At 58.5% G+C, this 25,962-nt stretch overlaps 10 protein-coding genes across 10 annotated transcripts; 4 read left to right on the forward strand and 6 right to left on the reverse strand.

Moving 5' to 3' along the window:
- Nucleotides 1-1,148: 1,148 nt before the first annotated feature.
- Nucleotides 1,149-1,714, forward strand: EHS24_001101 (uncharacterized protein; the record flags this gene model as incomplete). The annotated part of the gene is made up of 4 exons (XM_028616907.1): nucleotides 1,149-1,200; nucleotides 1,369-1,475; nucleotides 1,569-1,607; nucleotides 1,697-1,714. 4 exons carry the CDS (start codon nucleotides 1,149-1,151, stop codon nucleotides 1,712-1,714), a joined length of 216 nt encoding a protein of 71 aa, XP_028480764.1.
- A 345-nt stretch (nucleotides 1,715-2,059) lies between these two features.
- Nucleotides 2,060-3,261, reverse strand: EHS24_001102 (uncharacterized protein; the record flags this gene model as incomplete). The annotated part of the gene is made up of 7 exons (XM_028616908.1): nucleotides 2,060-2,435; nucleotides 2,478-2,647; nucleotides 2,765-2,772; nucleotides 2,813-2,883; nucleotides 2,924-3,078; nucleotides 3,160-3,186; nucleotides 3,223-3,261. 7 exons carry the CDS (start codon nucleotides 3,259-3,261, stop codon nucleotides 2,060-2,062), a joined length of 846 nt encoding a protein of 281 aa, XP_028480765.1.
- A 1,889-nt stretch (nucleotides 3,262-5,150) lies between these two features.
- Nucleotides 5,151-7,045, forward strand: EHS24_001103 (uncharacterized protein; the record flags this gene model as incomplete). The annotated part of the gene is made up of 5 exons (XM_028616909.1): nucleotides 5,151-5,231; nucleotides 5,294-5,336; nucleotides 5,426-5,500; nucleotides 5,554-5,643; nucleotides 5,688-7,045. 5 exons carry the CDS (start codon nucleotides 5,151-5,153, stop codon nucleotides 7,043-7,045), a joined length of 1,647 nt encoding a protein of 548 aa, XP_028480766.1.
- Nucleotides 7,046-7,271: 226 nt separating this feature from the next.
- Nucleotides 7,272-10,644, reverse strand: EHS24_001104 (uncharacterized protein; the record flags this gene model as incomplete). The annotated part of the gene is made up of 5 exons (XM_028616910.1): nucleotides 7,272-7,362; nucleotides 7,419-8,845; nucleotides 8,883-9,899; nucleotides 9,945-10,369; nucleotides 10,467-10,644. 5 exons carry the CDS (start codon nucleotides 10,642-10,644, stop codon nucleotides 7,272-7,274), a joined length of 3,138 nt encoding a protein of 1,045 aa, XP_028480767.1.
- Nucleotides 10,645-10,957: 313 nt separating this feature from the next.
- On the reverse strand, nucleotides 10,958-12,806 carry CWC25 (RNA-splicing factor; the record flags this gene model as incomplete). The annotated part of the gene is made up of 3 exons (XM_028616911.1): nucleotides 10,958-11,806; nucleotides 11,852-12,411; nucleotides 12,572-12,806. 3 exons carry the CDS (start codon nucleotides 12,804-12,806, stop codon nucleotides 10,958-10,960), a joined length of 1,644 nt encoding a protein of 547 aa, XP_028480768.1.
- Nucleotides 12,807-14,224: 1,418 nt separating this feature from the next.
- Nucleotides 14,225-15,722, reverse strand: EHS24_001106 (uncharacterized protein; the record flags this gene model as incomplete). Its single annotated transcript, XM_028616912.1, has 4 exons — nucleotides 14,225-14,487; nucleotides 14,544-14,994; nucleotides 15,045-15,223; nucleotides 15,278-15,722. 4 exons carry the CDS (start codon nucleotides 15,720-15,722, stop codon nucleotides 14,225-14,227), a joined length of 1,338 nt encoding a protein of 445 aa, XP_028480769.1.
- A 944-nt stretch (nucleotides 15,723-16,666) lies between these two features.
- On the reverse strand, nucleotides 16,667-18,002 carry EHS24_001107 (uncharacterized protein; the record flags this gene model as incomplete). The annotated part of the gene is made up of 9 exons (XM_028616913.1): nucleotides 16,667-17,026; nucleotides 17,068-17,130; nucleotides 17,170-17,223; nucleotides 17,261-17,280; nucleotides 17,322-17,356; nucleotides 17,407-17,534; nucleotides 17,573-17,787; nucleotides 17,824-17,932; nucleotides 17,967-18,002. The coding sequence occupies 9 exons, from the start codon at nucleotides 18,000-18,002 to the stop codon at nucleotides 16,667-16,669; spliced, it is 1,020 nt and encodes a 339-aa protein (XP_028480770.1).
- A 251-nt stretch (nucleotides 18,003-18,253) lies between these two features.
- RRP40 (exosome non-catalytic core subunit rrp40) lies at nucleotides 18,254-19,109 on the forward strand (the record flags this gene model as incomplete). Its single annotated transcript, XM_028616914.1, has 3 exons — nucleotides 18,254-18,619; nucleotides 18,664-18,815; nucleotides 18,899-19,109. The coding sequence occupies 3 exons, from the start codon at nucleotides 18,254-18,256 to the stop codon at nucleotides 19,107-19,109; spliced, it is 729 nt and encodes a 242-aa protein (XP_028480771.1).
- Nucleotides 19,110-19,817: 708 nt separating this feature from the next.
- EHS24_001109 (uncharacterized protein) lies at nucleotides 19,818-24,504 on the forward strand (the record flags this gene model as incomplete). The annotated part of the gene is made up of 8 exons (XM_028616915.1): nucleotides 19,818-19,917; nucleotides 19,972-20,668; nucleotides 20,707-21,003; nucleotides 21,044-21,377; nucleotides 21,419-22,772; nucleotides 23,547-23,574; nucleotides 23,735-23,990; nucleotides 24,118-24,504. 8 exons carry the CDS (start codon nucleotides 19,818-19,820, stop codon nucleotides 24,502-24,504), a joined length of 3,453 nt encoding a protein of 1,150 aa, XP_028480772.1.
- Nucleotides 24,505-24,620: 116 nt separating this feature from the next.
- Nucleotides 24,621-25,833, reverse strand: EHS24_001110 (uncharacterized protein; the record flags this gene model as incomplete). The annotated part of the gene is made up of 7 exons (XM_028616916.1): nucleotides 24,621-24,855; nucleotides 24,902-25,062; nucleotides 25,114-25,157; nucleotides 25,197-25,275; nucleotides 25,322-25,438; nucleotides 25,476-25,586; nucleotides 25,633-25,833. 7 exons carry the CDS (start codon nucleotides 25,831-25,833, stop codon nucleotides 24,621-24,623), a joined length of 948 nt encoding a protein of 315 aa, XP_028480773.1.
- Nucleotides 25,834-25,962: the final 129 nt, after the last annotated feature.

Below are 25,962 nucleotides of genomic sequence, written 5' to 3' on the forward strand. Positions count from 1 at the left end.
GTTTGCTGAAGGGACGCGAACGCCGGTGCCAAACCCTTTGTTGTCTTGTTCCTCGCACCCAGTTGGATCCTAGAAGGCCCGTTCGTACTGTAACTCAGGTGCGCAGTACCAAACAGTGCAAAGCGGTCCTGGATGTAGACTGGGCCCAATCGTCTCTAACAAGACGGGACATGCCAGGAATCGGGCACATGAGTAGATGCTCTCCAGTTCCCCCCCTCTCTCTCCCATTCTCTGTGTGTGTGTTGCAGATCACCCATAGGATCGTCAGTGGCGGAAGGAAGGGTCAGAGATCTCCTACAGACGAAGTTTCAATAACTCAGACATGATGGACTGCGGACCAGTCGCTGTATTGCTGTGTGACCCCCAATCTTGAAGCACATGGCCCCTCCCACCGCCCCATCGTCATAGTGGTCGCTGAGGCAGTTCACACGCAGTTCTCGCCCTGCTACGCGAGCAGATGTGTTCCAAGCCATGTCTCTGTACCATACATGCGCATTTCTGACTTTGAACAAGGTCGCGGGTAGCGTCTCTGTGAATGATTTGTGGATCTGTGGCGGCACATCGGATCATGGAGTAAGGTATATGGCCATGAGGGCAGGAACCGAGTCGCCTCTAGGGTCTTGGTCGACTGACCGAATCTCGACCCAAATTACGGTGGTAAGGCGCCTCTCTCCGGCGCTGCAAAGTCGTAAACATACCTGATCCTGAAGCATGTGTGTGTCTTCGTTCCACCAGTAGGAAGGGACCACAAGCTCACAAGCAATGGATGGGACGGAGGCAGTGGAGTCAAACTGCGCATATAGATGCAGAGAGGGGTGGTTACTGTTCCAGGAGCTATTTTCAGCGTTTTTCCGACGCCACCAAACGTTCGCGTCGCCTGGGTCACATCTGGCCACTGGAGACTGCACTGCGCCAGGTTCGTCCACTCTTGGGACATGACGTACACTGGGTTTGCGAGCGACACAGCCCGCAGACACACGGACCCAGTCGCGCCTGCCTCAAGAAGACTAGCGATGCCTTGAACAGGACAGGGCCGGCAGAGGCCAAGAGGTATAAGAGTCGCCCCAGGCCAAAAGACGCCGCCTGACCCACACTCCCAAACAACCCTTCAACCGACCCCCACCAAGCACCACACCCCAGTCACAACCATGCCTGCCGAGTCCAACGTTGTGTCCCAGCCCGCCGCACAGAAGTCGATGGGTGAGTCGTTTCTGGCCAGACCAGCGCCTCTACCACGTCCTTTGCTTTGATTCGTGGCGGGAGTAATCCCCAGTGGCGGAGAGGCGAACGAACGAGTGCCAGTTGTTGTGGCGGCGCGTCATATCAACCCCCCCTCCTCTTCCTTTCCCAACTAACCACCGCACACAGTCGCCAGCAAGCCCGCCGAGTCCAAGGCCAGCGAGCAGGAGCAGACCACCAAGCCCCTCCGTCTCCGTGGCGGTCTCGGACCCTGCTGCGCCATGATCGACGCTTGCGTGAGTACTCTGCCATGTTGGTGCGCTGCCACATCGAAAAATACGGTTCCGCTTGTTTTGGTTTTGCTGCAGTACTGACCTCCCCATCTCCAGCTCTGCTGCTGTGCCCTCGAGGAATGCTGCTGCTGTGGTGTGAGTATCGCAGAGACCGCGCACTTGCCCCCCCTCCCCCGGGCACGCAGGCGTACTGGTCGCTGTTGTCAGTGTGCTGACGCCCTCAGATTGCCGAATGCTGTTAAACAGGGGTCCACCAAAAGCTGCCATCAGCTCTCGCGGCCGTTGCCACACACGACAGAGACCACACCGATCAGCGCGCGTCGCGAGGGGCTGTAGGGCCCGATGGAATAGTAAATCAGGCGCGAATCCTTCCTCTAACACGTATTCGACAAGGACCTGCCTAGTAGAGTTGGGGAATAAACAAAGCCCTATATGCATGTAGTAGTGTGTCGTGGTGGTGCTGTGTGCCTGTGAAGTTGCTATCTCTCTACCTAAGTTGCCCTGCCTGTCTGCCTGCATGCTATACGCGTCCGTCACTCGTGGGACCACTCTCATGCGTCTCGTCATGTCATGTCACCGTCGAAACCCTAGTCGTCAATGACGATCACGTCGTCTGCGCTCGTGCCTCCCGCACCTCCGCTCGTGCTTGCCCCGTTTGCGGCCGTCTCGCCCACACGCGCGCGCTTGGATCGGCGTGGTGCGCTCGAGGTGCCGTTGGGCCCACTGTCGCCCGTAACCTCCACATCGTCGTCATCGTCCGCGAGGTTGATGGGCTCGCCCACACGCGACCCGGCACCGTCGGTGGGTGCCGAACGGCGCGTACCAGCCAGTTGTGGAGGCGGTGTGGGGTCGCCGTTTGTTGGACGCTGGATCGCGCGAGGTCGGGATCCCGAGGCGCGGTTGGCAGCTGGTTCTGGTGCAGGAGGAGGCGGGGCAATGGTCTCGGTCCTGGGGAGTGCGTACCTGGCTGTCAGCAAAGCTTCGTCCAACCGCCATGTCACTCACATCTTGACCCATTCACGGGCGGTCTGGTCGTGCTTTTTGCGATTCTTCTTGTACTCCTGGGCAATGGAGGGCACGAGAGGGTCGGCCGGGTTGGGATCGGTGAGAAGGGAGGAGAGGGAGAGGACGACCTTGTAGAGGGATAGAGCCGGGGACCATGCCGTCTTCAAGAGCTGCGAGATGTTAGTACATCCATAGCAAAGGGGTAGGGAAGGGAGGGGTGGTCCAGAGGGAAGGCGGGAAGGCACACCCGTCAATGTGACGAGGGAAGGCGGCATGGCATCACTCACATCAAGACCTGGACTGTTAGCTGCCGCTCGCATTCTGGTGTAACTCACAGATAGCACCCGTGTGGGCAATGTTGCAGTGATACACCTTGGTAAGGAACTGGAGTTGGGGTGGAGAAAAGCTAAGCATCAGCATCAACCCTGGGCAATCACGAGACGCACGGATAGTCATCTGGCACGCGAATGTCAACGTCGAACACGCCGCCTTCGTAAGGAGAACCGGTGGGACCAGGGAGTGTCGCGCGCCATTGGAAGATGTTGGACTCGTTGGGGGTAAGGGTGATTGCACCAAGGTTCTCGCGCGCGAGGTCGGCGATCTGGAACGGTGGTCAGCGGCGCTCGTGACTGTGACGGGTGGCAACAGCCATGCAAACAAGACGCTGTTGTGGGGAGCTCACCTCTTTGCGTATGCGCTTTGCGGCCATCTGGAGCGTCAGAACAGACGCGTGAGAGTTGCTTACGCCGTTGGTTCCTGCTCCTGCAGGACGTCTGGCAGCCATGTCGTCTGGTGTGTGGGTGTGTGTTGGTGGTTGCAAGAGTTGTTAGCGAGCGGCCCGATTTCAGATGACTGGGTCTGAGCAAGCGTCACAGTCGCGCAGGGGCGGAATCAAAACAAGCGCGATGTCACGGAGATTGTAATATGTCCATGTTACATATATTACGTAATGACAATTGGTTTAATATTACGTAACATTTTATTGCCACTGCATTACGTAATTGGAATTTTTGGCCTTGTTTCGTTGTCCATTAGCCCTTGCTTTCTAATCACCCCCACCAAGCGAGGAGCAAGGAACAAGGACGCTTAAGGACGCCGCGGGCAAAGGTCAAGACCGGTGGATGTGCCCCTTGACTGCGACTTTGACAGGTCTCCTGGTAACTAGTGTGGAATGGCGACTGGCAAGCGAACAGCCAGTGGAATGCTTCTCGATGGTCAGCCCCACCGCGGGTCACCTGCGCTGTGTTGTATAAAACGCCCGCAAACTTCGGGTTGCAGAACTTTCCGCTGATCCGTCTGATCGTCGACTGGAGGGGGATAACCAAACATGTATCGGACCCCTCTCTGGATCTCTGGACATCTGGACCTCGTTCCAGCGAGATCCCAAATGCTCCGCTTCTTGCCTGCAGCCTGTGTTCTTGCTGCCGGTGTGCGTGCTCTCCCCCTGTCGTCACAAGTGTAGGTTGGGATGTGGTGCGTTTCGGTATTTCAGTTTGAGGACGCGCAGGGAAAAAGCCTGTCGCGCGGTTGTTGTCCACCTGCTGCTCGACGGTGTTTTGTGTACGGATGTCTAAGGTCTTTGACTGTACTAGCGCGGGTGTGGCGCAACCTACAACGAGCACCGAGGCATGGATCTCGCACTCTCTGCTTCGATCACCCGCTGGGGCCGGCCGCTGGACCCTCTTCACATGTCGGAGGCCGGAGGGAAGGGCTCCTGGACGGGATCCATGCTTAAAGGGACAAAATACGGGCATGACCGAGTAGTCGTTACGGTCGTCACGAGCACCCATCCATGCACAGAGAGCGAGAGATCGAGATCCTTGGGAATTGGGGGATCGGCCTGGACGGGTATTGTTTGGCCGTTCTCTCGTAAGGACAAGCAAGGTTTGGGACATGCTGCGAGTGAGTCATTGGATCACTGGCCCACTGGCCACAGTGGGCCACTGGAAGGGCTGTGCCAAAGCAACGGCGACGACTACCTAGGCACCGAAGCTGTCGACGCGAGGACGGGCACACCTCTATCACAGAGCTGCCGCAGCATGACGCTGCTGCACCTGCTGGCCTGCTGTTAACGGGGGTCCAGTGTGATTGTTTGTGTCTTGCGCATTGTCGGTTATTATGCGCAATAAAGGCTGCCCCCCCAGGGCGCGCCTCGTATAACCTTTTACGCGTCGGGCGATTATAGTCCTGGGCGTGTGCGTGTGCAGGGACCCAAAAGCCAGAGGGCCCCATCGTTGGTCTGATCTTTGCGGCCGTTCCGTCTCTGCTGCACATGCATGTGTTCTGGAAAAGAGAGGCACAGGCCACACTGGCCCACTGGTGCACTGGTGCACAGGCCGGCCACAGGTGCAGACAGGTGCAAACAGACAGGTGTGCGCCGGTGCAGTCCTTTGATCCTTTGACCGTCCCGTGGGTGCCTGTGGTCCCTCCCGAGGCCCGACTCGGGCGTGGCGCACGGCCCTTGCAGGATCCCGTCCTCGTAAAGTAAATCGGCACAGACACTGGACGCAGGTACGCAGGACGACATCTTGGCGCGCGCGCAAATGGAGAGTGGGGAGTGGGGTCGCTCGCCCACAGGCCACACAGACACCCCGCGCTGCTGCCGTGCATTCGTTGCATTCTTGAAACTTCTCTTCAACACATATACAACATACACGCATACACACACACGTCATGAGGCGCGCGCTGCTTGCTCTCGCTGCCATCGGCATCAGCACTGTTCACGCCCTCACCGGACAGTGGGCGTGTGCAGACGTGAGTTACAAGCCCCCCCCGGAAATAAACGCGAGGCTGGTGCTAACCCGATCTCTCTCTAGGAACTGTGCTTGACAGCGACGCGCGACAATGGAATCGACACTTGTGAGTAACAAGGAACAACATACCTTTCCATTTGGTGGCAAAAGCTCTCTATGCCAGACGACATTGGCGTATGCTGACCCGACCACAAGATACACTTCAACCCGTGGCCGACATTCCCCACAGCCACTTTGGATGGATGGCAGTGGGATGGGGCGCGCAGATGAGTGAGTCGGAGTGGCGACGGGCAAATATCGATGGGAAATCCGCTAATGTTCAGTCGGCTCCCCGATGGTCATCGTATGGCCCAATGAGGACGGCACTTTTACCTTGAGCCAGCGTCAAGCAATCCATCACCAGGAGCCACCTCGTGAGCTAGGCGGCAAAATCTCCCCCCAAGCTGACCATTATCAGTGGTCGCATCCCCACCCAGGACAGCCACGCTCGAGTCTGACCTGTCATGGTCCAACGACACCAGCACGAGTATCACGTTCACGATGCCGTCCAACTCTGACAACACGACGAGCTTCATCTGGGCACTGTCCAACACCAACCCGGCCAACAGCGACCCAGGTGCCAACCTCATCGAGCATACATGGCGAGGTGTCATTTTCGCGTCCATGGAGGCCGACTGGACTGGCAACAGGATCCAGATGAGCAGCAAGTTTGACACACACAGCCCGGCCAATACCAAGAGTGGTAAAGCCTCGTTTGCGCTCATTGCACACATTACGTGCGGCGTGCTGGCCACCATGATGGTGTTGCCTGGTGGTGTTGTTGTCCCACGCATTACCCGCGGCCTGACAACGTCAAACTGGTGGTTCCGGTTCCACCAGATTTCCCAAGGTATCTGCGCAATTGCGCTCATCGCTGCCGGCTTTGGCATCGCCCTGAGGTTTGGCGGTGAGCTCGACAGCACGCACCGCAAGACTGGCGTTGCGCTCTTCGCCCTCACAATCGTGCAGATCCTCCTCGGCCTCTTTGCCCATTACTACACGCCCGGCTGGCGCGTCCGCCGGTTCGTTTTTGAGACCAAGCGCGGCCGTGGGCCCAGCAACTTTTTGCACGTCATCATGGGCGTGATCATTGTCGCCGTGGGCTGGAGTACCTGCTGGACGGGCTTGACAGACGAGTGGCACCGCCGCGGCCACGGTATCCCCAAGAATGGCTTCCGCATTGGCTGGGGCATGATCATCATGCTGTGGATCGCCGCCTATTTCCTGGGCATCATATTTCTCCTCCCTCGCCAGCTCCGTATCGAAAGCAAGCAGCGCGACGAGATGCGCAAGTACGAAAACAACGAGGTGTACCGTAACAGCGCCGTCGCCCTCGCCAACGAGTACTACATGGAAGAGCGTGGCGTCAAGGTATTCTCCCCAACATCCGACATGCACCAGCTCTCGCCCGAGGTCCACGGCAACGGCAACGACCTCCCACGCTCGCCCACCCACTCGCAGTACACGTTCCAGTCGTACCCGCGCTCGCCCGAGACGAGCCCTTCTCAATTGAACATTTCGTCCTTTGGCAACTCGTCGTCTACGTACTTTGGCCACTTTGCCGCACCAGGCGCGCCAGCCCCGCCCAACCCTTCAAGACCAGAGGGTCTCGACGGCGGCTCGGTGGAGCACGACCCACCCGCCACAAACCTCTCGGCCAACCTCTCGGCCGTGACCATCCCCATCACGCTCGCGCCGTCCAAGGCCGTCAGCCCGCCCCCGCCGCCCAGGCCACCCAGGCAGCACAACTGGAATCTTATGAAGAATAAGATCTAAACGAGCTTCCCCACCACCACCACCACCACATTTCCTTTTTTTTCTCCTTTAACGATCGATCCCAAAGTCGAGACCAGGCTCGCCGTAATGAATCCCACAGGAGTCACCCAACACACCCCCATCCCCAAGCGTGTCGTGCGGGACCAACCTCCTTGTATAATAAATACCATGCAGACACGTAAGAATACAGAAAAAAAACAAAAGAGCAACAGATAGGGAGAGGCAGTTAATTGTCCATGAGGTGCGCGGCATTGGCAACAACACCCTCGGCGCGCTTGTTGTTCTTTTGCGTGACGGCCAGCAGTCGCTCCAGTTCCCTGCACAAACATGTCAGCCTCGATATCTCTCACACCACCGATGCCTAGTGACGTACCGGACTTGTGCCTCGAGCTGGTGTGCGCGCTCCTTGCCGCCCTGCTTCTCCGCCTTGACTTTTTCGCCTGCTTGGCGCAACCTCGCCTCGTACTCCTTGACGCGCGCCTCCCACTTGGTCTCCGCGACGCCGGCGCGCGACTGCAGTTCGGCGATACGTGCCTCGAGCTGGGCAATGCTCTGGGCCGACGTGGCGGAACGTTTCTCCGCCATTTGCGCACGCTCAATGAGCGAGCGGATGTGCGACGACGACTCGGCGCCACCAGACGCGCGCACGGCCGACAGCTGTGCCTGGAGCTCGGCGTTGCGCGCCTTGAACGCGTCCAGCTCGCCGTCCTTGAGCGACAGGCGGCTGCGCCACTGCGAGCGTGTGAGTTCGAGCTTTTTGACACTCGACTCGAACGCGTCCAGGGCACGCCACTTGGCGTCCAGCTGGCGCTTGAGTCCGGCCATCTTCTGCTCCATCCGGACCTCGGTCTCTTTGATGCGCTTGTCAAAGTCGGAGCGCGCGCCGCTGATCGACCGCAGGCGCTGGATGAGCGTGTCGCGGAACACGCCAAAGTTGGCCGGCGTGACATTGTCCTCGGCGGTGACGCCCAGGAAGCGGTTGACGTCCTTGAACACGCGCAGGAGCAGGTCCGTACGCTCCTGCCTCTGCCTGTCGCTCTCCTTTTGCATCTGGAAACGCGAGTTTTGCGTCTCGGTGAGCAAGGGCTCGAGGTCTTCGAGGCGTTCCCGGAGGTTGGCAGCTTCGCGCTCGTGATGGCGGACCTCCTTGGTCTTGGCGTCGAGCTTGTCGGAAATGTTGAGGCGGCCCTGGCGCTCGGTGACCAGCTTGCCCTCGAGGTCGCGGTGCTTGTCCATGAGTTCGGCAAGCTCCAAGTCACGGTCGTGCAGAGCCTGCTCGCGATCGCGCAGCTCCTCGCGCGCACGGTCCAGCTCGTCTTCACAGCGCGTAAAGTCGCGGTGCAGGCGCTGGATCTCGAGCTCGAGCGACTGGCGGCCAGAAGACTGCTCGTCGCCAAGCTTGCGGCGCTCGTCCTCGACGCCGCGGAGAGCGTTCTGGACCGAGGCCAGGTCACGGTCGCGCATGGCGACACGGTCACGCGCGGCCTCCAGCTCGGTGGTGAGGCGCTCGTTGACCTGGTCCCGGCTGGCAAGAGCGCGGCGGTGCTGTTCGGCTTCTGTTGCACGCTCATTCTCCCAGGCCTCGCGGTCGGCGTCGTGGGCGTCCTCTTCGCGGCGAAGCTTGACGGCCTCATCGTCGCGCTCGTCCTGAGCCTTACGGCGTGCCTCCTTGAGCGCAGCAACAAGGTCCACAAAGTGAGCCTTTTCTTCGTCGGCGCGCTGCAGCTCAATGTTGAGGTCGTTCTCTTGCCCACGCAGCTCGTCGATCATCTCCTCGAGGTCATATACGCGTTGGCCAAGCTGCCGTCAGTTTACGGATAACGCCACCCCAACTCACGCTCTCGACTTCGCGGTTTGCGGCAATGAGGTCGCCATCCTTCTCCGCATTGTCCATCTCAATGTTTCGCAGCGTCTCCTCGAGGCGATCGTGGGTCTCGCCCTGGACGGCCTCGAGCTCGCCAATACGGTCGCGGGCGATAATGAGTTCCTCCTCGCGCTCGATAAACGCCTTGCGGGCCTCCTCGAGGTCCTGTTCGCGCTCCTGGAGCACGTCCTTGAGCTCGTCCACATGTGCGCGCGTCTCGAGTACCTCGTCGCGCCACTCGGCCTCGACCTGCTGGATCTCCTTTTCGTGCTCTTGGACCTTGAGGTCGATCTCGTTGTTGAGCTCCTCAATCTCCTCGTCGTGGCGGTCCAGGTCGATCTGGGCGGCGGCATACTTGTCGCGCAGCTGGTTGTTCTGCTCTTCAAGCACCTCGAGCTCTGCGTGGCCCTGGAGCAGCTGCTCAATCTCGGCCTTGAGCTCGTCCACTTCCTGCTCGAGCCTCTGGACCTGGCGCGACTCGCGGCCCTTGCTCACGCCAACACTCTCGCCCAGGTCGCGCTGCTGCTCACGGAGCTGGTCGAGCTCGTCCTGCGCACGGTCGTGGGCGTCCTGGAGCTTGGCCATCTCCTCGGCCTGGTCCTCAAGCTGGCCGCGCGCCTGGTCGAGGTCGTCTTCGAGGTTGCTGGCCTTGTCCGACTGCAGGTCGCGCAGACGCTCAATCTCCTCCTCGAGGGCGTCCCTCTTCTCCTTCTCCTGGCGGTACAGGGCCTCGAGTTCGCGAGACTCGGCATCGCGGGAACGCACGCTCTTGCCCTCCCTGGCAGCCGCTGCCAGGTCCCTGTCCTGCTGCATAAGGAGACGCTTGCACTTTTTGAGCTCCTTGCCGAGGTTGAGAATCTCAATCTTAAGCTTGACATTCTCCTTGAGCGCCGCTTCGATGTGGTCCGGGGCCATGCTAGCGAGACGTTCCTTGAGAAAGTGGTTCTCGAGCTGCAGGTTGAAGTTTTCCTTTTGCAGGGCGTCCACGTTCTGATCGTCAGCGTCACGTTTGGTACCACACTGCGCGCAACTCACTTGCTCCTGTTCGCGGAGTGTCATCTGGTTGGACGTCGGGTTGGCAGCCACACTGTGCCGTCCGCTACGCTTGCTCGGGCCGCCAGCGTACGACGTTCCAGAAGCACGGAGCTGGGCCGCGCGGCGATGGGTGACATTGACGCTCAGCGAGCCAAGCACGCCGTCCTCGTCGCTGTCCACCGTGTCGCCACCGTACTGCGGGGCAAGTGCGTCGCCGTCGCTGTCGGAGCCCGAATCGTTGTTCTTGGCCTTGGCGTTCGACGACCGCATGTAGCGTGAGCGACGGGGAGCGCCTTGATCCAACGCAGATTGTGACGACGTCCGGCGCACACTTGTAGGCGGGGAGACGGCCACGAGTGCGGACGCAGGCGTCTGTGACGACAGCGGGGTAAACGAAGTGTCCTTGCGGCGTTGAGCCTTGTCGTCTGAGGGAGGTCCGTCAGCGCTGTTTGTTTGTTATGTGTCGCTCTGGGCGTGGCCATGTATCATGTCATGCCAGACCCACACAATCATCACACTCACTCCTTGGTGTACCCATGCCACCATCGTCATACTCGCCGTCGTCTGCCGAGTGGAAGCTGGAGCCGAGGGAGCCAAGGGAAATGTCTGGTAACGTGCCGCCCCCGCCCACGACTGTCGAGCCGTTGGATGACGCGACAGGCGAGTCGAGGATGCCCGCGAGGGACGATATGGGAGGCATGACTAGCCTCTGTGTGTGTGGGTTGCTTCTGCTATCGTTATTGTGATCCTGGATGGAGTGCAGGACGAGTGGGTGTAAATGGAGAGCGGGAACGCCAGACGACCGAGACCAACGGGGACGCCAATGTTGTTGACGCCTGGGACACTCCAGGCGGACACGCGCCGCCCAACACGCGATTTACCCCTTTCGGCAATTTTATATGCTCCCCCGTCATTGACCTTTCGCGCCAGTGCGCCAGACCCCCGTTGCACGCTGTCCACGCTTGCTCGCACGCTTGGTCTCTCTACTGGTTACACACATGTATCGGCTAGATCTACAGGTCCTTCAACAATCCCATACCACCACGGCGCTGCAGGCTCTGCGCGAGGCTCTGCTGGCCGCTCATCTCCTCCTGGTGCTTCATGAACATGCCAGCAGCCTCGTCGCGGTGGTACTTGGAACGCGCCTTCTCCTCGCTCTCCAGAACCTTCTTCTCCTCCTCGGCACGGCGAGCAAGCGTCTGGGAGCGCTCGGCGTAAAGCGAGTCGGCCGAAGCAGACATGGCTGCCAGGCGCGCAGCGCGCGCGTCGTCCAGCGAGCTGTTGGCGGCAGGTGCGGGTGCAGGCCGACTGGGAGCAGCAGGAGGGCGGCTGCTGTATGGGCGCGACTCGTAAGGCTTGCGCTCGGGAGACGGACGGCGAGGTCCGCGGTCATCACGGTCATCGCGACGGCCATAGTCGCGGTCATCACGGTAGCTGGAACCGTTGCGAGAGTCCCTCGTGTCGTTGTTGCTGTAACCCCTAGAGTCGCCATTGCGGTGGTCCCTCGAGTCCCCGTTGCGGCGGTCGCGCGAGTCGGCCTCGCGGTCACGACGGTCCCTCGAGTCGGTGCTGCGGGGCGTCTCCCTCTCCTCCTTCACACGCCTCGGCGAGTCCGAACGGGGACGCGCGTCGCGGCTTCCGTTGGCGCGCGGGCTCTCGTCACGGTAGCGCTTCTCGTCGCTGCGGTCGCTGCGGCGCGAGTCGCGGCGGGGTGAGACGGACCGCTCACGGCGGCTGTCCCTGTCGCGCTCGCGCTCACGGTCCCTGCTGTCGCGAGGCCGCCTCCTGTCATCGTCCGAATAGTCGGAGCGAGGCGAGTCGTCGTAGCGACGGCGTCTGTCGTGACGGTCGCGACGGCGTTCCTGTAATGTCAGGTCTTGCACTAGGTCAGACCTTTGAAAACTCACCTCCTTCTCCGCCTTGCGGCGTGCCCTACGTTCCTCCTTGTCGCCCTTGCCCTCCTTCTCCTTCTTGGCATCACGGAGCTGGCGGCGAATATCGGGACGGTTCATGAGCGCAGCAAGCTGGGCCTGCTCAGCCTTCTTCATCGCCAGCAACGGGTCCTCGCGGACCTTGGACGCCGTATCGCGAGCCGAGTTGGCGTTCTGGACGGCGATAAAGTCGTTGTGCGAGTTGCCGACGTTCTTGTCGCTCGCAGCGAGCACCTCGTCAACACGCTTCTTGCCGAGGAGGTACGATTCGAGCTCGTGCTCAGTCATGCGGCCGCCCATGGCCCCCTCGTTGTTGCCGGGCGCGGCGTACATCCAGTCGAGCTTCTCAGTGCGCTTCTTGCCCGTAGCTTCCTCCTGCATGCGCTGCAGCTCGGCAAGCTGGCGCTCCTCCTCGCGCTCCTTGCGGAGCTGGTGCAACGCCTTCTTCTCCTCCTGCGCAGCCTTCTCCGCCTTCCAGACTCGCTCCTGGTTGACGAGGAGGCCCGGGAACCAGGACTTCTTGAGATTCAAATCGCCTGTTAAAGCAAGACGATGGAGAAGAGGAGTAGAAGAACGAAGCGGAGGTGTAGGAGGGTTGGTGGTGGGACGGAGATGGAATGAATGGAATGGCGACGGACAGGGAAATGAAACGATCAACGGTCAGCTTGGGCGCCTACACAGGGTAACGTTACGCACCTCCACCCATTTTTGAAGTCTGTCTTGAGGGATTTGTGTTGTGGAAGGGTTGCCTGGGGCAAGGTAGTGGATGAAGACGGGAGACGAGCGATGGATGCGATGTGAGAGGTGAAAGAGATCGTTGGGTGGCGACTCCGATCAAATCCCTGAGCTCCACATTTGATTCCGCCTGACCCCCCACGTTCGAGGCACCGTAGTGGCAGCCATGACCCCATGGCCCCATGCCTCCTGCCATTGTGCGCGGCATGCACAGTGGCCATACAGTGGTGCAGCGGTGGTTAGGACATGAATAGCATGATGAGCACAGTAGAAACCGACTGGAGTACACTTGGAGGAAATCACTCTCGGCGCTGGGACAGAGTGCCGTCGTTGGGTCCCTGTGCTTGATTGCTGGCCGTGTTCGGCACAGTTCAGAAAAGGGTTATATACATCAACGATTACATCTTCAGCTCAAGCGCTGATTCCAGCTCAAACCGGGCCCGTAAATAGCGGACACGCCTAAGACTACAAACCACTAGTTTTATGTACAACTCTATAATGACCGCTGCTCGGTGGCAGGACCCTTGCCCCGCTTTTAGTAATTTTGGAAGGGAGGTTTCTTGTTGGTGAAGTCGCTTTGTTGTTGTAACCCTTCAAAGTCGGTCAGCATGGGTCTCAGATAAGATAAAGGAACCCACTTGGTTTCAATTACTGCCTCAGGCGCAACATTCCGACCCCATACTCCATCAACACCTTGAGGTTTACAGGTAAGGGATTCACATTTCGGCGTCCAACGAGTAGACTGGAATGTGGCAGTCGAGGCCACTGCTGCGTAAAGGGATGGCAGTGGACTCAAATGACGCAGTCATTCTCCGAGTCGAAGACGACAATGATGGGACAGGGTTGGAGTGACTGTTCGAGATCCTCCTCGTCCGGGGTGCTTCGGTGTGACCCGGCTTGTTGCCAGCGTGACACGAGCGGATTGGAGGCTTGTACGCGCGTTTATCAGTAGTGGCCCCATACCATCACGTCTGTGCGTCCCTCGAGGACGTCCGAGACGGCGTCGATAACGGAGGGCCCAGGGGACTTCGCAAAGTTTGGCATGGGTCAGTGCCGTTGCTTCCTTGGTTCCGGAGCCAGCGAATACGGCTACGCGGATCTTGGCGCAATCGATCTCGTACACTGACGGCATCGTCAGCGCGAGCAGACATGCTCTCGGCGAACTCTTCAGCGGCGGCCGGCATCAGGCCCACACCACTGGAAATGACACGATAGAAAGCATAAAACTTGCGGCTGGGATCCGGGTGTTGCTTACCTGTATTGACCATCAGCGACCGCGCGTGTGCATTGCTACCCTCTAGGTGGACTTGCCCCAACTGGAGACGTCGCGTTCCTGGCAAGGTTGTGTACGAGTGTTCGTCTGGTCGGTGTGGATGAGGTCTTTTGCGTGGCCTCGTCATGGTCTTTTCTGGGTTCGTTCCCTTGGCGCATGGGGTCATGTTGGGCTTGTACACAAAGTTCTTGTACTGGACGTTAGCTTTTGCAGAATTGAACCCCGTGTCGAGGCCATGTACTCATGCAGATCGCTGCTTTTGCGGCTGAGAGAAGATTAAGGGATTGTTGTTTTCAGAGTCGCGCAGGCGGGGTCCTACACATTGGGATCGGTCAGAGCCATTACATATCATCCTGGGAGTCTGAGGCTGCAGCCTGCTTCGCTTTGCCCTTGCCCTTCGAGTTTGGCAGGGGCTTGTGGCGCTTGGCTGCCGGTGCATTGTCGTCCGAGTCAGAATTCTGACCATCGGCGGCCTCAGCCCTCGCCTTGGCTGCTTCCTTTTTGGCCTTGGTCTTCTCCTGGTGCGTAACACGTGCCACGTCGTCGGGACAGTTACCAGCGGTGTGGCCCAGCTTGTTGCGTGCACGGCATGCCGGACGGGAGTCTTGTAGGCACGTTTTGTGGATGCGCAGCTCGCCCTGTTGTGGCCGACGCCACCACATTGTGTGCAGTGGTGGGTAGACTGCGTAGCCTGGGGTGCGTCGATCTCGCCACCGTCAATCTGGCGCTCAATTTCGAGCTGGGTTGCAATACGGGCGCTCTTGAGGGTGTTGTGGTAGTATTCGTTCTGCCACTCGTTGTGCGTGCGGAGTGCCTCGGGGTCGGGACATTGGGTGATAAGGTGTGAACCACCACACCCCTTGCAGCGTTCACGGTGGTACTTTTGGTACGCTGCTTTCTCCGTCTCGTTTAGGCAGTCGGCATACTGGTGGCCGTGACGGTGGCATGCGTTGCAGCGGTCTCGGCGGTCCTCGAGCCACGCATTGCGGCGTTCTTCATGTGGACACTCAGCCGTGATGTGTGTCTGCTCACCGCACACAGCACACGAGTACGTGCGGCACGGGTTGCAGATATCGCCGTCCGGAGTGGAGACGCAGTCGGCACGGGGGAACTGTGCTGTTAGTTCTGGGGCTGCTAGATCTTTCGACATGAACGACTTACACAACACTTAACACACCACGACTGGATGTGGTGGCCGTGTGGAACAGCGGGCGAGTGGAACGTGCCAAGTGTCTTCTTTACCTTGGCCACTTGAACAGAAGTGACGGCCACCGGACGACGGTCGAGGCGAGAGCCCACACGTGTCACGGACGCAGCGGTACCATCCAAGATAGCTTGGACTGCGGTATCGTTAGCGATTCGCTACGCGTCTACAGCAGGATCCTCGTGCTCACTAGTGTCCCCGTCTACTGGTGCGCGCCTGCTCTGGGCCTGACTGGTGTCCGAATCGTGTGACACACGGCTGGCGACCTTCTTGTTGCAAGAGTCCAGGCGGCGCCAGAGATAGTGACCGACAATGTTCACGGCCGCTTGTACGCCCGGGTGACCAACGAGGTTCAAAGTTTGCATGGCTTGCTGGACGAAGGCAACGCTTCCCAACTCAAGACATCCCGTAGGGTCCTCGTCCATTTCGATACCTCCAGTGCCGTTCCAGAGCAAGTTGTCGGCGAGGAAGTCGTTGAGGATTAACATGGTGTCGTAGACGGTTTTGGCTGAGAAGATCTCGGCCACGCCACTCTTCAGAATCACGATGAATGCCCCGTCGCGCTCGGCGAGCACTTTGAACACGTTCTCGGCAAGAATGGGGTTCACGATCGCTGTGATTCCCTGCCATACCATCACGTCGGTGGCGCCCGCGAGTAGCCCGTCGTGTTATAGGGAGAGGGAGAGGAAAGGGGCCTCCTTTGCCCACGCGTAGAATACCACATGGGGGCAGGCCACGTAACCGCAACCCGTGGCGATTGCCACCCGAGTGTGCTGACCGCCCATCTTGAGTGCGTCCATCGCATCCACAGTACGCAGCGAAATATGCTCGCCAAACTCCTCGGCTACGGACGACTCCATGCTCGTGGTGGTGGAGGAGACGAGGAGGGGGTAGGAGGAGACGAGGAGGGGGTAGAAGTGGGGCGAGTGGGGATTTGGATTGCTGGATACTAGGACGGTGAGTTTGAGTGTGTTTCGATGCTTGAGAGAGAAGAAGAAGAGGGAAGGAAGGAAGGAAGGTTGACGGTGCTAGGTACCGTCAACCCCCGCCACCTATAACGAAAGAAGGGAGGGATCAGCGAGTGAATGCAATTTTCAGCGACAATCGCACAAGTCGTAGTTGGAAGATTTTTGGACCTCCAAGCACCCATGTACATCTCCTTGGCACCGCTGCACGACTTTGTCGTGTCCAAATTTATAATCTTGAAACCAGTTTACAAGTGTCTGTTCTCACCATTTTCTCGTCATTTACTTCCTATTCCTAATCATCCTTCCTCCATCCATCTCGTCCATCTCGTCCGGTTGGCGTATTTTTGATCTCGTTATCCCAGAGATTTGCAGTACTTTTGGGGAGCCGAGCACATGCAAGTCGACCACACTGTCTTCCAACCGAGTTGTCGCAACACTCTGCCACGGATACAAACACGTAGTATTAGCCTGAACCCAAGACAAACCCAGGTGTTACCCACCCACCTGGTACCTGATTTGCTCCGCTCAACTCCACCGCTCCCACCTCACTCCCCATACAGTGTACATCACGGGGAAGCACCGGTGACATCACGGGGAGGTGACAACCCTTTCTACAACTTTTCATCTTCCACTCCACCCTCAATCTCCTGCTCGAGCCAGATCCTAATCTCGATCCAGTAGCCCGGGTTGAGATAGGTATCGTTGTGGGTACCGTCAAACTCGCACCAACGGAGCCTGCCGTCACCACGGAGGGCACACAGGGCCAGCATCTGGCTCTGGGGCACGAGCTGGTCTTGCTTCCCGCTCAAAAACAGCATGGGGGTGGTGGCTGGAATGAGAGAGATGGTCTTGGCGGCATCCCACTTCTCGCTGAGAAGCAGGCGGACAAGCAAGAGCGGAATAAAGGGCATGACGTGGGGCACGAGGGAGGTGAGTGAGACAAAGGTGTTTTCGACAATCACGCCAGACACCTGTGTGGGTTCAGCTTTACGACTGTTACCTTGAAACTCACCATGTCAGGGTACGCCGCCGCAGTGTCGATGCAGACCGCGCCGCCGATGGACTGGCCGTAGACCTGTATGGTTCAACGAACGTTCGGTCAAGAGTCACTCACCACCAACTTGGTGTCCTTCAGGATTGGGTGGGTCGAGATGTACTCCATGGCGGCCTGAGGGTCAGATAACAATCACAAATATGAGACGTACGCCAGCGTCGATGCGAATTCCTGAAAAAAAGAGTCAGCACAGCCCAATGTTCAGCACCAACCCTTCTCCGAAGGAGAGCCCTCCGACAGGCCGTAGCTGGTAGCGGTCAGCGTCGTTTCTCCAACCAGTCCACACGCCGAACTCACCCACGGTAACTCAGCATGAACACGTTGCACTTGAGCTCGGACACAAACTTGCGTGCGAGTGGGATACGGTGTCCGACATTGCCCGCGTTGGCGTGGAACATGACGATGGTCGGGCGCGACTTGGCGTACTACTGGGTTAGCTCTATGTCGCAGGCTGTACACCTACGGCAATCGCGTCCTCGGAATCCTTCTCCTCCTTCCAAGCCTCCATCTCAGCCTTTCCACGCTCCCTCATACCGCTGGCTGACAGGCCCCGGAGCTCCTCCAGCGGCACAAACTTGCGGCGAGCAGGGATAACGTAGGCCCGGAGCTTGACGCCATCGGGAGTGGTGAGCCGCACGTCTTCGTATGGGAGGCCGGCGTCTGTTGGCCGTGGCACATCTGGATGTCAGCTGAAAAACGGTCCATACAGCTTACGTTCGCGCGATCCCTCTGGAAAGTTGGCTGGGTAAATCATCTTGCGTTGGAAGAACCACAGGCCAGCGGCGAGCAGGACCGGGATGGAGGCGCCGACGCCGAGGCAGTACTGATGTCAGCTGAGAACGCGGTGAAGAGCTCACTTTGAATATCGTAAGGAGGGTATTTGACGACACCATCGTGAGCGTGACGGGGTATTGCAGCGGTTGTTGTGGATGACAACGATGGAACAAGCAGTGACGATGCGCTGGTCGGCGGATGTGGAGGTGGAATCCATTAGGAACCCCACTGCTAATCCATTTACAACACACATTTCAAATCAAGGGTGGCGGGAACAAAATGTCAGCAACTTTCCGACCATTGCGGTTTCCTCACGGCAACACCATCAACACTTGTCTGTTTCTGCACTCCACACCCAACCACCACCACCATGACGCTTGTCTTCCCGGGTTCCGAGATCCCCATTCCCTCATCCTCCAAGTCTGTCACTTTTGGCCCAGGAATCGCGGCCTCGACGTCCCGCGCCGACCTGAACAGCTCTGAGCCCTCGGAGCCTCGTTATGTCGCGACCCGTATGGGCCTGTTGTCCTCGGCAAAGGGCAAGGACCGCAGCGAGAGTCTCTGGGTCGAGGGCGTGAGCAAGCGTTATATTCCTGCCCAGCGCGATATTGTGATCGGCACCGTCATTGCGCGCCATGCCGAGGGATACCGTGTCGACTTGGGTGGCGCACACATGGCCCGTCTGGATGCACTGGCATTCGAGGGCGCTACCAAGCGTTCCAAGCCAAACCTCAAGGTGGGTGCAGCGATGTCATGTTGGACTTATTACTGACAACTAAGGTTGGCTGCCTCGTGTATGCCCGTGTGTCGCTCGCCAACCGCGACATGGAGCCCGAGATTGAGTGCTTTGACCCGGCAACCGGCAAGGCCGAGGGCTTTGGCGAGCTCAAGAGCGGTCTCATGGTGTCGTGCTCGCTTCAGTTGGGTCGCAAGTGAGTAGAAACAGTTAAATCTGACATCCTGCGGTCCTGTAGCTGCCAAATGTTCCGTCCGTCCAGATGCTGACTTGATGCAGACTCCTCAGTCCCAAGTACCCTCTTCTCCCCCTCCTCGCCGCCCACATCCCCTTCGAGACTGCGATTGGTCTCAATGGCCGTATCTGGTTCAAGACCGCCGAGGTGGGGCAGACCATCGCCCTGCACCGCGTGATTGAGGCTGTCGACGCCGGAGAGCTTGCGGTCGAGAAGGCCGACATTGACCGCGCCGTCAAGGACTTTTTGGCTTAGGTTCTTGGAGCATGTGTAGATTATAGAGGGACATGTACAAGATCATATAGGACTTGGGGTTTTACATCGTTTGCATCGCGGGCGGCTGACTGGCATGACTGGGGAGACGATCAGGGCTGCTTCTGAAATGAGTAGCGTGATTGGGGTCCGGCCAGTTGGGCTGTACCCTCCTAGTATAGTGTGTTGCTCAATGAAAATATCCTTACGTTCAATGCAATGGTACGTTGGTGCGCTGCACGGTCAGAGGCTGTCGTAGTGCAAGCATCCAATGCATGGCCCACCCGTGTTGGCGTGCACGTTGGCCTCGATGCGTCGTTTCGATGCGCCACCCGCATGCGGCCACTGGCTGAGAGATTGTTGGGCCCACCGCCCAGGCCCGGCAGGCCACCATACATACGTCATTGGCAGCCGTCAGCCTCAGTGACGCGGAACGCAAGCCGCCCCGTCGGCCACTCTGTCCGGCCCCAGAGTGTGCATCCACATATACCTCTCACTCTCGCTTGTGTCTTGTTCTTCTTCTCATTCACATATATCCACGCACACGCGACTTTGACGAAGAGGATACGCCCCATCCTTGGCATCGCACCGTCGCCACCGGTTCCTCTCTCTCCCCGCTTTTCTTCCGGTCATTTTGATCACATTTGTTCATCGACGCGGCCCCCAATACTCTGCCGTCTTCTTTCATACCCCCTTTACCCCTCGCCCGCCATGTTGGGATTAGGCTACATAGGCCTCATGATCTCGTGGCTTATTAGCTACATCCTTGGAGGTATCACCTTTGTGTTCATCCTCGGCTTTACTCTGTGGAGTGAGTTGCCCGCTCTGTCCGACCAGCCTGCAGCTGCTGACCACTACATCGCAGGCGTCGTCTGGTTTTACGGGTCCAGCCCCATCGGCGACCCAGACCCGTCCAAGCGTATCCAGACCAAGCTCGAAGCCGAGGAGGTGCTCAAGGCCAACCAGACTGCCGGATTGGGTCAAGAACCCCAGGCAGAGCTCGAGGGCTTCTTCATTATTCGTCGAAGCTTTGAGGCCGACGCCAACTCCCAGCCGCAGTCCCGCGAGTTCCTCAGCGGCAAGGACGATAGCGAGGGTGATTCCAAGGACGGTGGTGCCAACAGGCCCCTTCAAACCAAGGATGCTGGCACCGGCGCCGTTCCCCCCAAGCCGACGTATGCCGGCCGTCTGCTGCAGACCTACCGCACCGTCTCCAAGAGTGCTGTATCGAACAAGCCCCCAGACGTATACGTCTGCAAGCTCAAGGGCAGCGTTCTTTTCATCTACAAGCAAGAAAAAGACAAGGACGGGGAGCGTGATTGCGTGGCCGCTCTCACGATCGACCAGTTCAACGTCGCCATGGAGGACCACAACGGTCCCTGGAGGGGCAAGGATGGACGCCTGTTTGGCAAACGACACGCCATCGTTCTCCGCAAGCTCGCGTCAAAGAACAACGAGAAACAGGGTCTTGGGGTGCTTGCCAAGGGCATGAGTGGCACAAACGCTGATACCGCCGCCGAAGAGGGTGCGCCGTGGTTTCTGTTCTCAAAGAGGAACAGCAAGTGAGTAGTGGCGATGTAACCAACCAACTGACCCTCAGGACCGAGGACTTTTACCTTGCCTTGCTCAAGGTCTCGGCCAACCCGCCTTCCTACTCTCGCTGCTTCTCGCATGCCCACATGCAGTGGTTCATCGATCAGGTCGAGAATCGCCCGGACCGCAGCAGCATGGACTGGTTCAACCTGTTTGTCGGCCGCATCTTTTTGGGAATCAACCAAACTGCCCTCGTGGAGCAGTTTGTCATTGACAAGATCAACAAGAAGCTCGCCCTCGTCCAGCACCCCTTGATTGGTCCTCTCGTAGCCACCGAGGTCAACGTCGGTCACATTCCTCCAATGTAAGTGACACACGCATGGTAGCGCCCTGCTGACCAGTAGCTTCTCCGATGCCATGCTCAAGGATACCAAGGCGTCGGGCGAGATTGCCTTTGAAATGCACATGGACTATCGTCAGCCCGAGGAGCTTCCCGGGTCTGGTATCCGTATCACCATCGAGGCGACCAAGATCGGTTTCAAGGCCGTGCTGGCCGTCCTTGTCAAGAGCATTTCTGGTAACATGAGGGTTGTTATCAAGGCCCCTCCCTCAAATCGCTTTTGGTGGGGTTTCACCGAGGAACCCCAAATGGAACTCGCCATCGAGCCAATCGTCGGCTCCAGGACGATCAATCTCAGCATGGTTCTCAGCTTTATCGAGCGCAAGCTGCGCGAGGGGGTGAGTTGCTCCTTCCTAGTCGGATGAAACTAACTTTTCAGCTCAGCGACTCTGTTGTCCTTCCCAACATGGACGACACGCCCTTCTTCAACACGTCCAAGCTTGACATCCGTGGCGGTATCTTTGACGAGGCGAGCAAGCACATCCAGAGCGAAAAGCACAAGGACGACCAGTCAAACTCGGACGACTCCGCCAGCTTCCGCCACGACGTTCTGGCAGAAAAGTCTTCCACTTCGCAAAAGGCCTCATCTCAGAAGAGCTCCAAGAGCTCGAAGAGTGTCACAAAGAGCACGACAAAGCCGGCTCCGCCCTCAAAGCAGACAACGGTCGACGATTTGGACATCCGCGACCGCCACCAGGTGGTTCGTTCCGAGACGACCCCGATGCTGGGCGACAGGCGGGCGACCTCAAACACCTCAAACACCGTGCGCCCGTTACGGTCGCGCAATGATGCGTCTGATGGAGGCCAAACGTCCAAAAGCTCCCTCGCGGAGGAACGGTCCGCGACACGACGACTCTCAAACCCCGTTACCAGCTCTGATGTCCCCCGGTCTTCATCACCGTCCAGCCAGACATCGCGCGAGACGCCAAAGGACAGTTCCGTTAGCCGTATTTCAACGGAAGTTTCTGAAGCGTCCTCGCCGACCAAACCCATGACCACCTCGGCCATCCTTCATGCTGTCCGCGCGCGCGACAAGGAGGTCATCCAGAGCCAGGTGTCCACGGCCAAAGACAGTGTGAAAAAGTGGGGTACCAACTTTATGAACAAGCGCCGCGGTGCCAAGCCGGCCGACGACGACGAACACGCGGGCATGCCATCATCTTACTACGTCCCCTCCGAAGACGCACGCCCAGTCCCAGCCCTTAACCACCGACATGCAGATGGCCGCACATTGCAGGAGCGTCTTGCTGCGGCTGCGGCTGTCGCCGGCCAGGCAACGAGCCCGCGCGACAGCTCCTTCCCGCAACGTCGACCCATTTCGTCAATATCGGCCGACACCGTTTCGAGTACCGCTTCGGCACCAAGCATCCCCGTGCGCCAGAACCCACCCGTCGAGCCTAGTGGCAGCGAGCTCGGTACCTCTCCACCCACCGTCATCCAGCCAACCCTGGGACGCACCATGATGGTGCCCTCAGTCCCCAAGCGCCCAGGCGTGGTCACCAGCATTGCCAATGACCCCACCGCCACGCCTACCACATCGACTCTGTCCACCTCTGTGCCGGGCGCACCGCCCTCGCTTCCGGCACGCTCGGCACCAGCTCCGCCGAAAGTCAGTCGCGGTGACAGCCTTGCGGACAGCGTCGCCTCTGAGCCTCTGATTTCGCTTTCGAGCGAGCACTCGAGTGAGGAAGGGGAGCTCATTGATCTTAGTGCGAGCATGACCAAGAGCGCAAGTGGGGGTGGATCTGCAAGTGTGTAGTATGGAGCATGAGAATCTAGAGTAGTGTGAACCTAGCGAGACTGTATGCACGATCAACTGGTGTGTCTAGTATTGTCCTTGTCTTTAGCAGCGACTGTGCCAACCCTATGTTTAGCAACAATACAATGCTGCACGACCCACGAGTGCCACCCCATTCTGCCATCATCGTCATTGCTGCGTGCGTCGTTCCTGACATTGGCAGACTGGGTGGCGGGTGGGCGTAGACCGGTGATTGCCGAGCTGGCCGGCAGCACCGCTGTCTCCGGTATGCTCTCTCCCTCCCTCCTCATGCACCTTGTGTCATCCACCACAGCATCCACCTTCGCCTCACTCGCCACCCACTTTCTCTTCTGCCATCTTCCATCCTGAACCGCAACACGAAGCACACACCTACTGCAGGAGGTAGAGCACATCGAGGACATTACACATCACTAGCTCTGCTGGACGACCATCATTTGAATCCGTTGTCGCTCAGCACACGCATCCAGCAGTAGTCCCCCTCAGGTGACTTTTGTTCACCAGTCTACATACCTCCTTCATTTCTTGCCTCGACGGGTTCACAACGCAGAATGTCGTCGATGAATAGCAACGATGGACCGAGCAGTGTTACTGTCACATGTGAGTGCTTTGGGAGCGACGGAGAGCCACTCGTCTGTCGGACGGTCCTTCACCTGTGGTTGGCGGTCAAGCGAATTAAGGCCACCTGCAGCAACTCTTGGTTGGAACGAGTTGCTAACCTGTGAATTAGATCAATGGGTCGTGGTCGCAATCGTTGCGTGAGTAGACGCTTACTCCCCTTTTGCTCGCCAAGGATGGTAGAGAGGTCGTCCCTGTTGTCGTTTCCACTCGCAGCCGTTTTTACGCAACAGCGAGAGCTCCAGTCGCCCCCGAGCCCCAGTCTCCCCCAACCCACAGCCCAGCTAATACTTTTCACAGATGCGGTGTCTTTGCTGTCGGTGTAATCACCGTAATGTACCGCAGAAGGCGAGCGCAAGCGTATCAAGACGGCATGTTCTGGGGCAGCACGGGAACCCGCCTCGTGCTTGACAACACTGGGACCCTCATAGCAGTGCCTACAGGACAACTTCAGGCGCGGAGACCGCGCAAGAAGCTGGGACCAGAGCCAAAGTTGTGGGATTCTGAAGTGGGGGATACCCTCGACTCGGGACTGGACAGGATGGACCAGTGGCATGTGAGTTGTGGCACTGGATACTGAACCATGAAGGACGGGACTTGGATGGCGGCATGTGTACTGTCACAGACCGCGTATCTTGTTCTGGTCCCTCCATATATGTGTCTGTTACTGACTCATTATCCAGCCGATTGCCGTTGCTGTTCCCGAACACTCGTCGCCAGCGCCAAGCCCGGAGAGCTCGCGGGCCCCAAGCCCCAAGTTTGACTCTAGATCAAGTCAACATGAACCAGCCCCACACGTCGACGTCACGGTGCTTATTGCCATGCCTGATCCTACGTGCACCCCACTAGGTGACGACGATTATCCCCTCTACCACCCGCCTCCTAGTTACAAGGCCGAGGACGGTATTCTCCCTCCCATGCAGCTGGCCACCACCGAAGTTCCCCTTGTTGGCCACTGGGCTGATGTCGAGGGGCTCAGGCCTGTGAGGGAGCCTAGTCCCTCGCCACCAGGGCAGGTGCAGCGCGTGCGCGTTGACGGGTTCTCGCGCAGTTTCCTGCGTCGATGGTAGCCACAATGTTGTGCCCGCATAGACGTTTGTTGTACACATTTTTAATATATCTTCCACATGTCATCTACCCCATTTGCTACAGTACACCTTTCCTACATGTGTCGGCACGCTCTTGCTCATTCAATGTCGATGTACGACTCATTGGCGATGCTGTCCTCTTCCCTCTGCTGCGTCTTCTTCTGGCGCGCGTCGGTACGACGCTGCATGTCGGGGTCACGCTTGATGTCCGCCTTGGTGAGAACCTTGTTGCAGCCAGCCACGGGGCATTTGGCACCGACGTTGCGAGAACGCGAGGCCTGCTCAATGTGCATGATAATGGCCGCGTACGAGTAGTGGTGGTTGCACAGGGTGCTTCAGAGTGTCAACTTTGGACGCAAAAGGTGAAATGTAAACTTACCTGACGCACGCGTCCTCGAAGTAGTGCAGCGTGATGGGACAACGGAAGGTGACAAGCGTCTGGCCCATTTCGATCTCGTCGTCGGACCCTTCCTCGTCGTCGTCGCCGCGTGGGAGCCAGCGCGACAGAGGAGGGCACGCCTCGTTATCGTGGTTGACTTCCTGACATGGTGGTCAGCGTTTGGGGCGGGAGAGTTTATTTGCATGACATACCCAGATGTCTTGGCGGAAGTTGCGGTAGTCTTCGTTATCCTTGACTGCAGTGTGAGTTTGCCTCCCACAAATGCGAGACTTACACTTTGCACGCAACGACTTGGACGTGTACTCATTGACCTTCTTCTCAGCACGCGTGTGGTACAATGCTTCCACGCCGACCTAAGAAGACATTAGCCCCTTGACGCGTCTTGCCCCACCCACTCACCATTTCGCCGTGGTTCGTCAACTCGTTGATAACCTCGTCGATCACGCCCTTCTGGATTTCGAGTACCTCCTTCTGCTCCAGAATGGTCCACAGGTTCTTCTCGACTTCCTCTATCAACTATATTGTCAGGACTGTCGGCGTGCTGCTAGCTCACCTCGTCATCGGGGCTCGCTTCCTCCAGCGCCTTGCCCGTCTCCAGGGCCAAGTCGACACCTTTGCTGAGGTTGTCGGCCACTTGGTTAAACTTGTCCTGAATCTCACGCAGCTGCCATTCCGTTAGCTGCATCGACAGAACAAGACAACTAGCTCACCACCTTGATAGACGCGGCCTTGCTCATTGGCACGTCTTCGAATGTCGCGCGGGACCAGTGCGAACGAGGGTCGTCATCCTCGTCGTCGTCCTCATCGTCCAAAGTGGGTTTGACCTGGCGCTCCGCTTCGTCGTCAGAATGCTGCTGCGTGCCGTTCGTCTGTCTCCTTGAAGAGGATGCCGCTGCGTTGCTGCGCGACATGATGTCTGTAGTGCCGTGAGAGGATGACGATGAGGATGATGCATGGACGCGCCCCGTCCAGAGCAATGTTGTCATTTCCGCCTGTCCGTCCACCAGCCTCACAAGTCACGTGACCGTTATTGGCAGACG

The sequence above is a fragment of the Apiotrichum porosum genome (assembly GCF_003942205.1).
Source record: "Apiotrichum porosum strain DSM 27194 chromosome Unknown scaffold_1, whole genome shotgun sequence".
In the NCBI taxonomy this organism is placed as follows: Eukaryota; Fungi; Basidiomycota; class Tremellomycetes; order Trichosporonales; family Trichosporonaceae; genus Apiotrichum; species Apiotrichum porosum.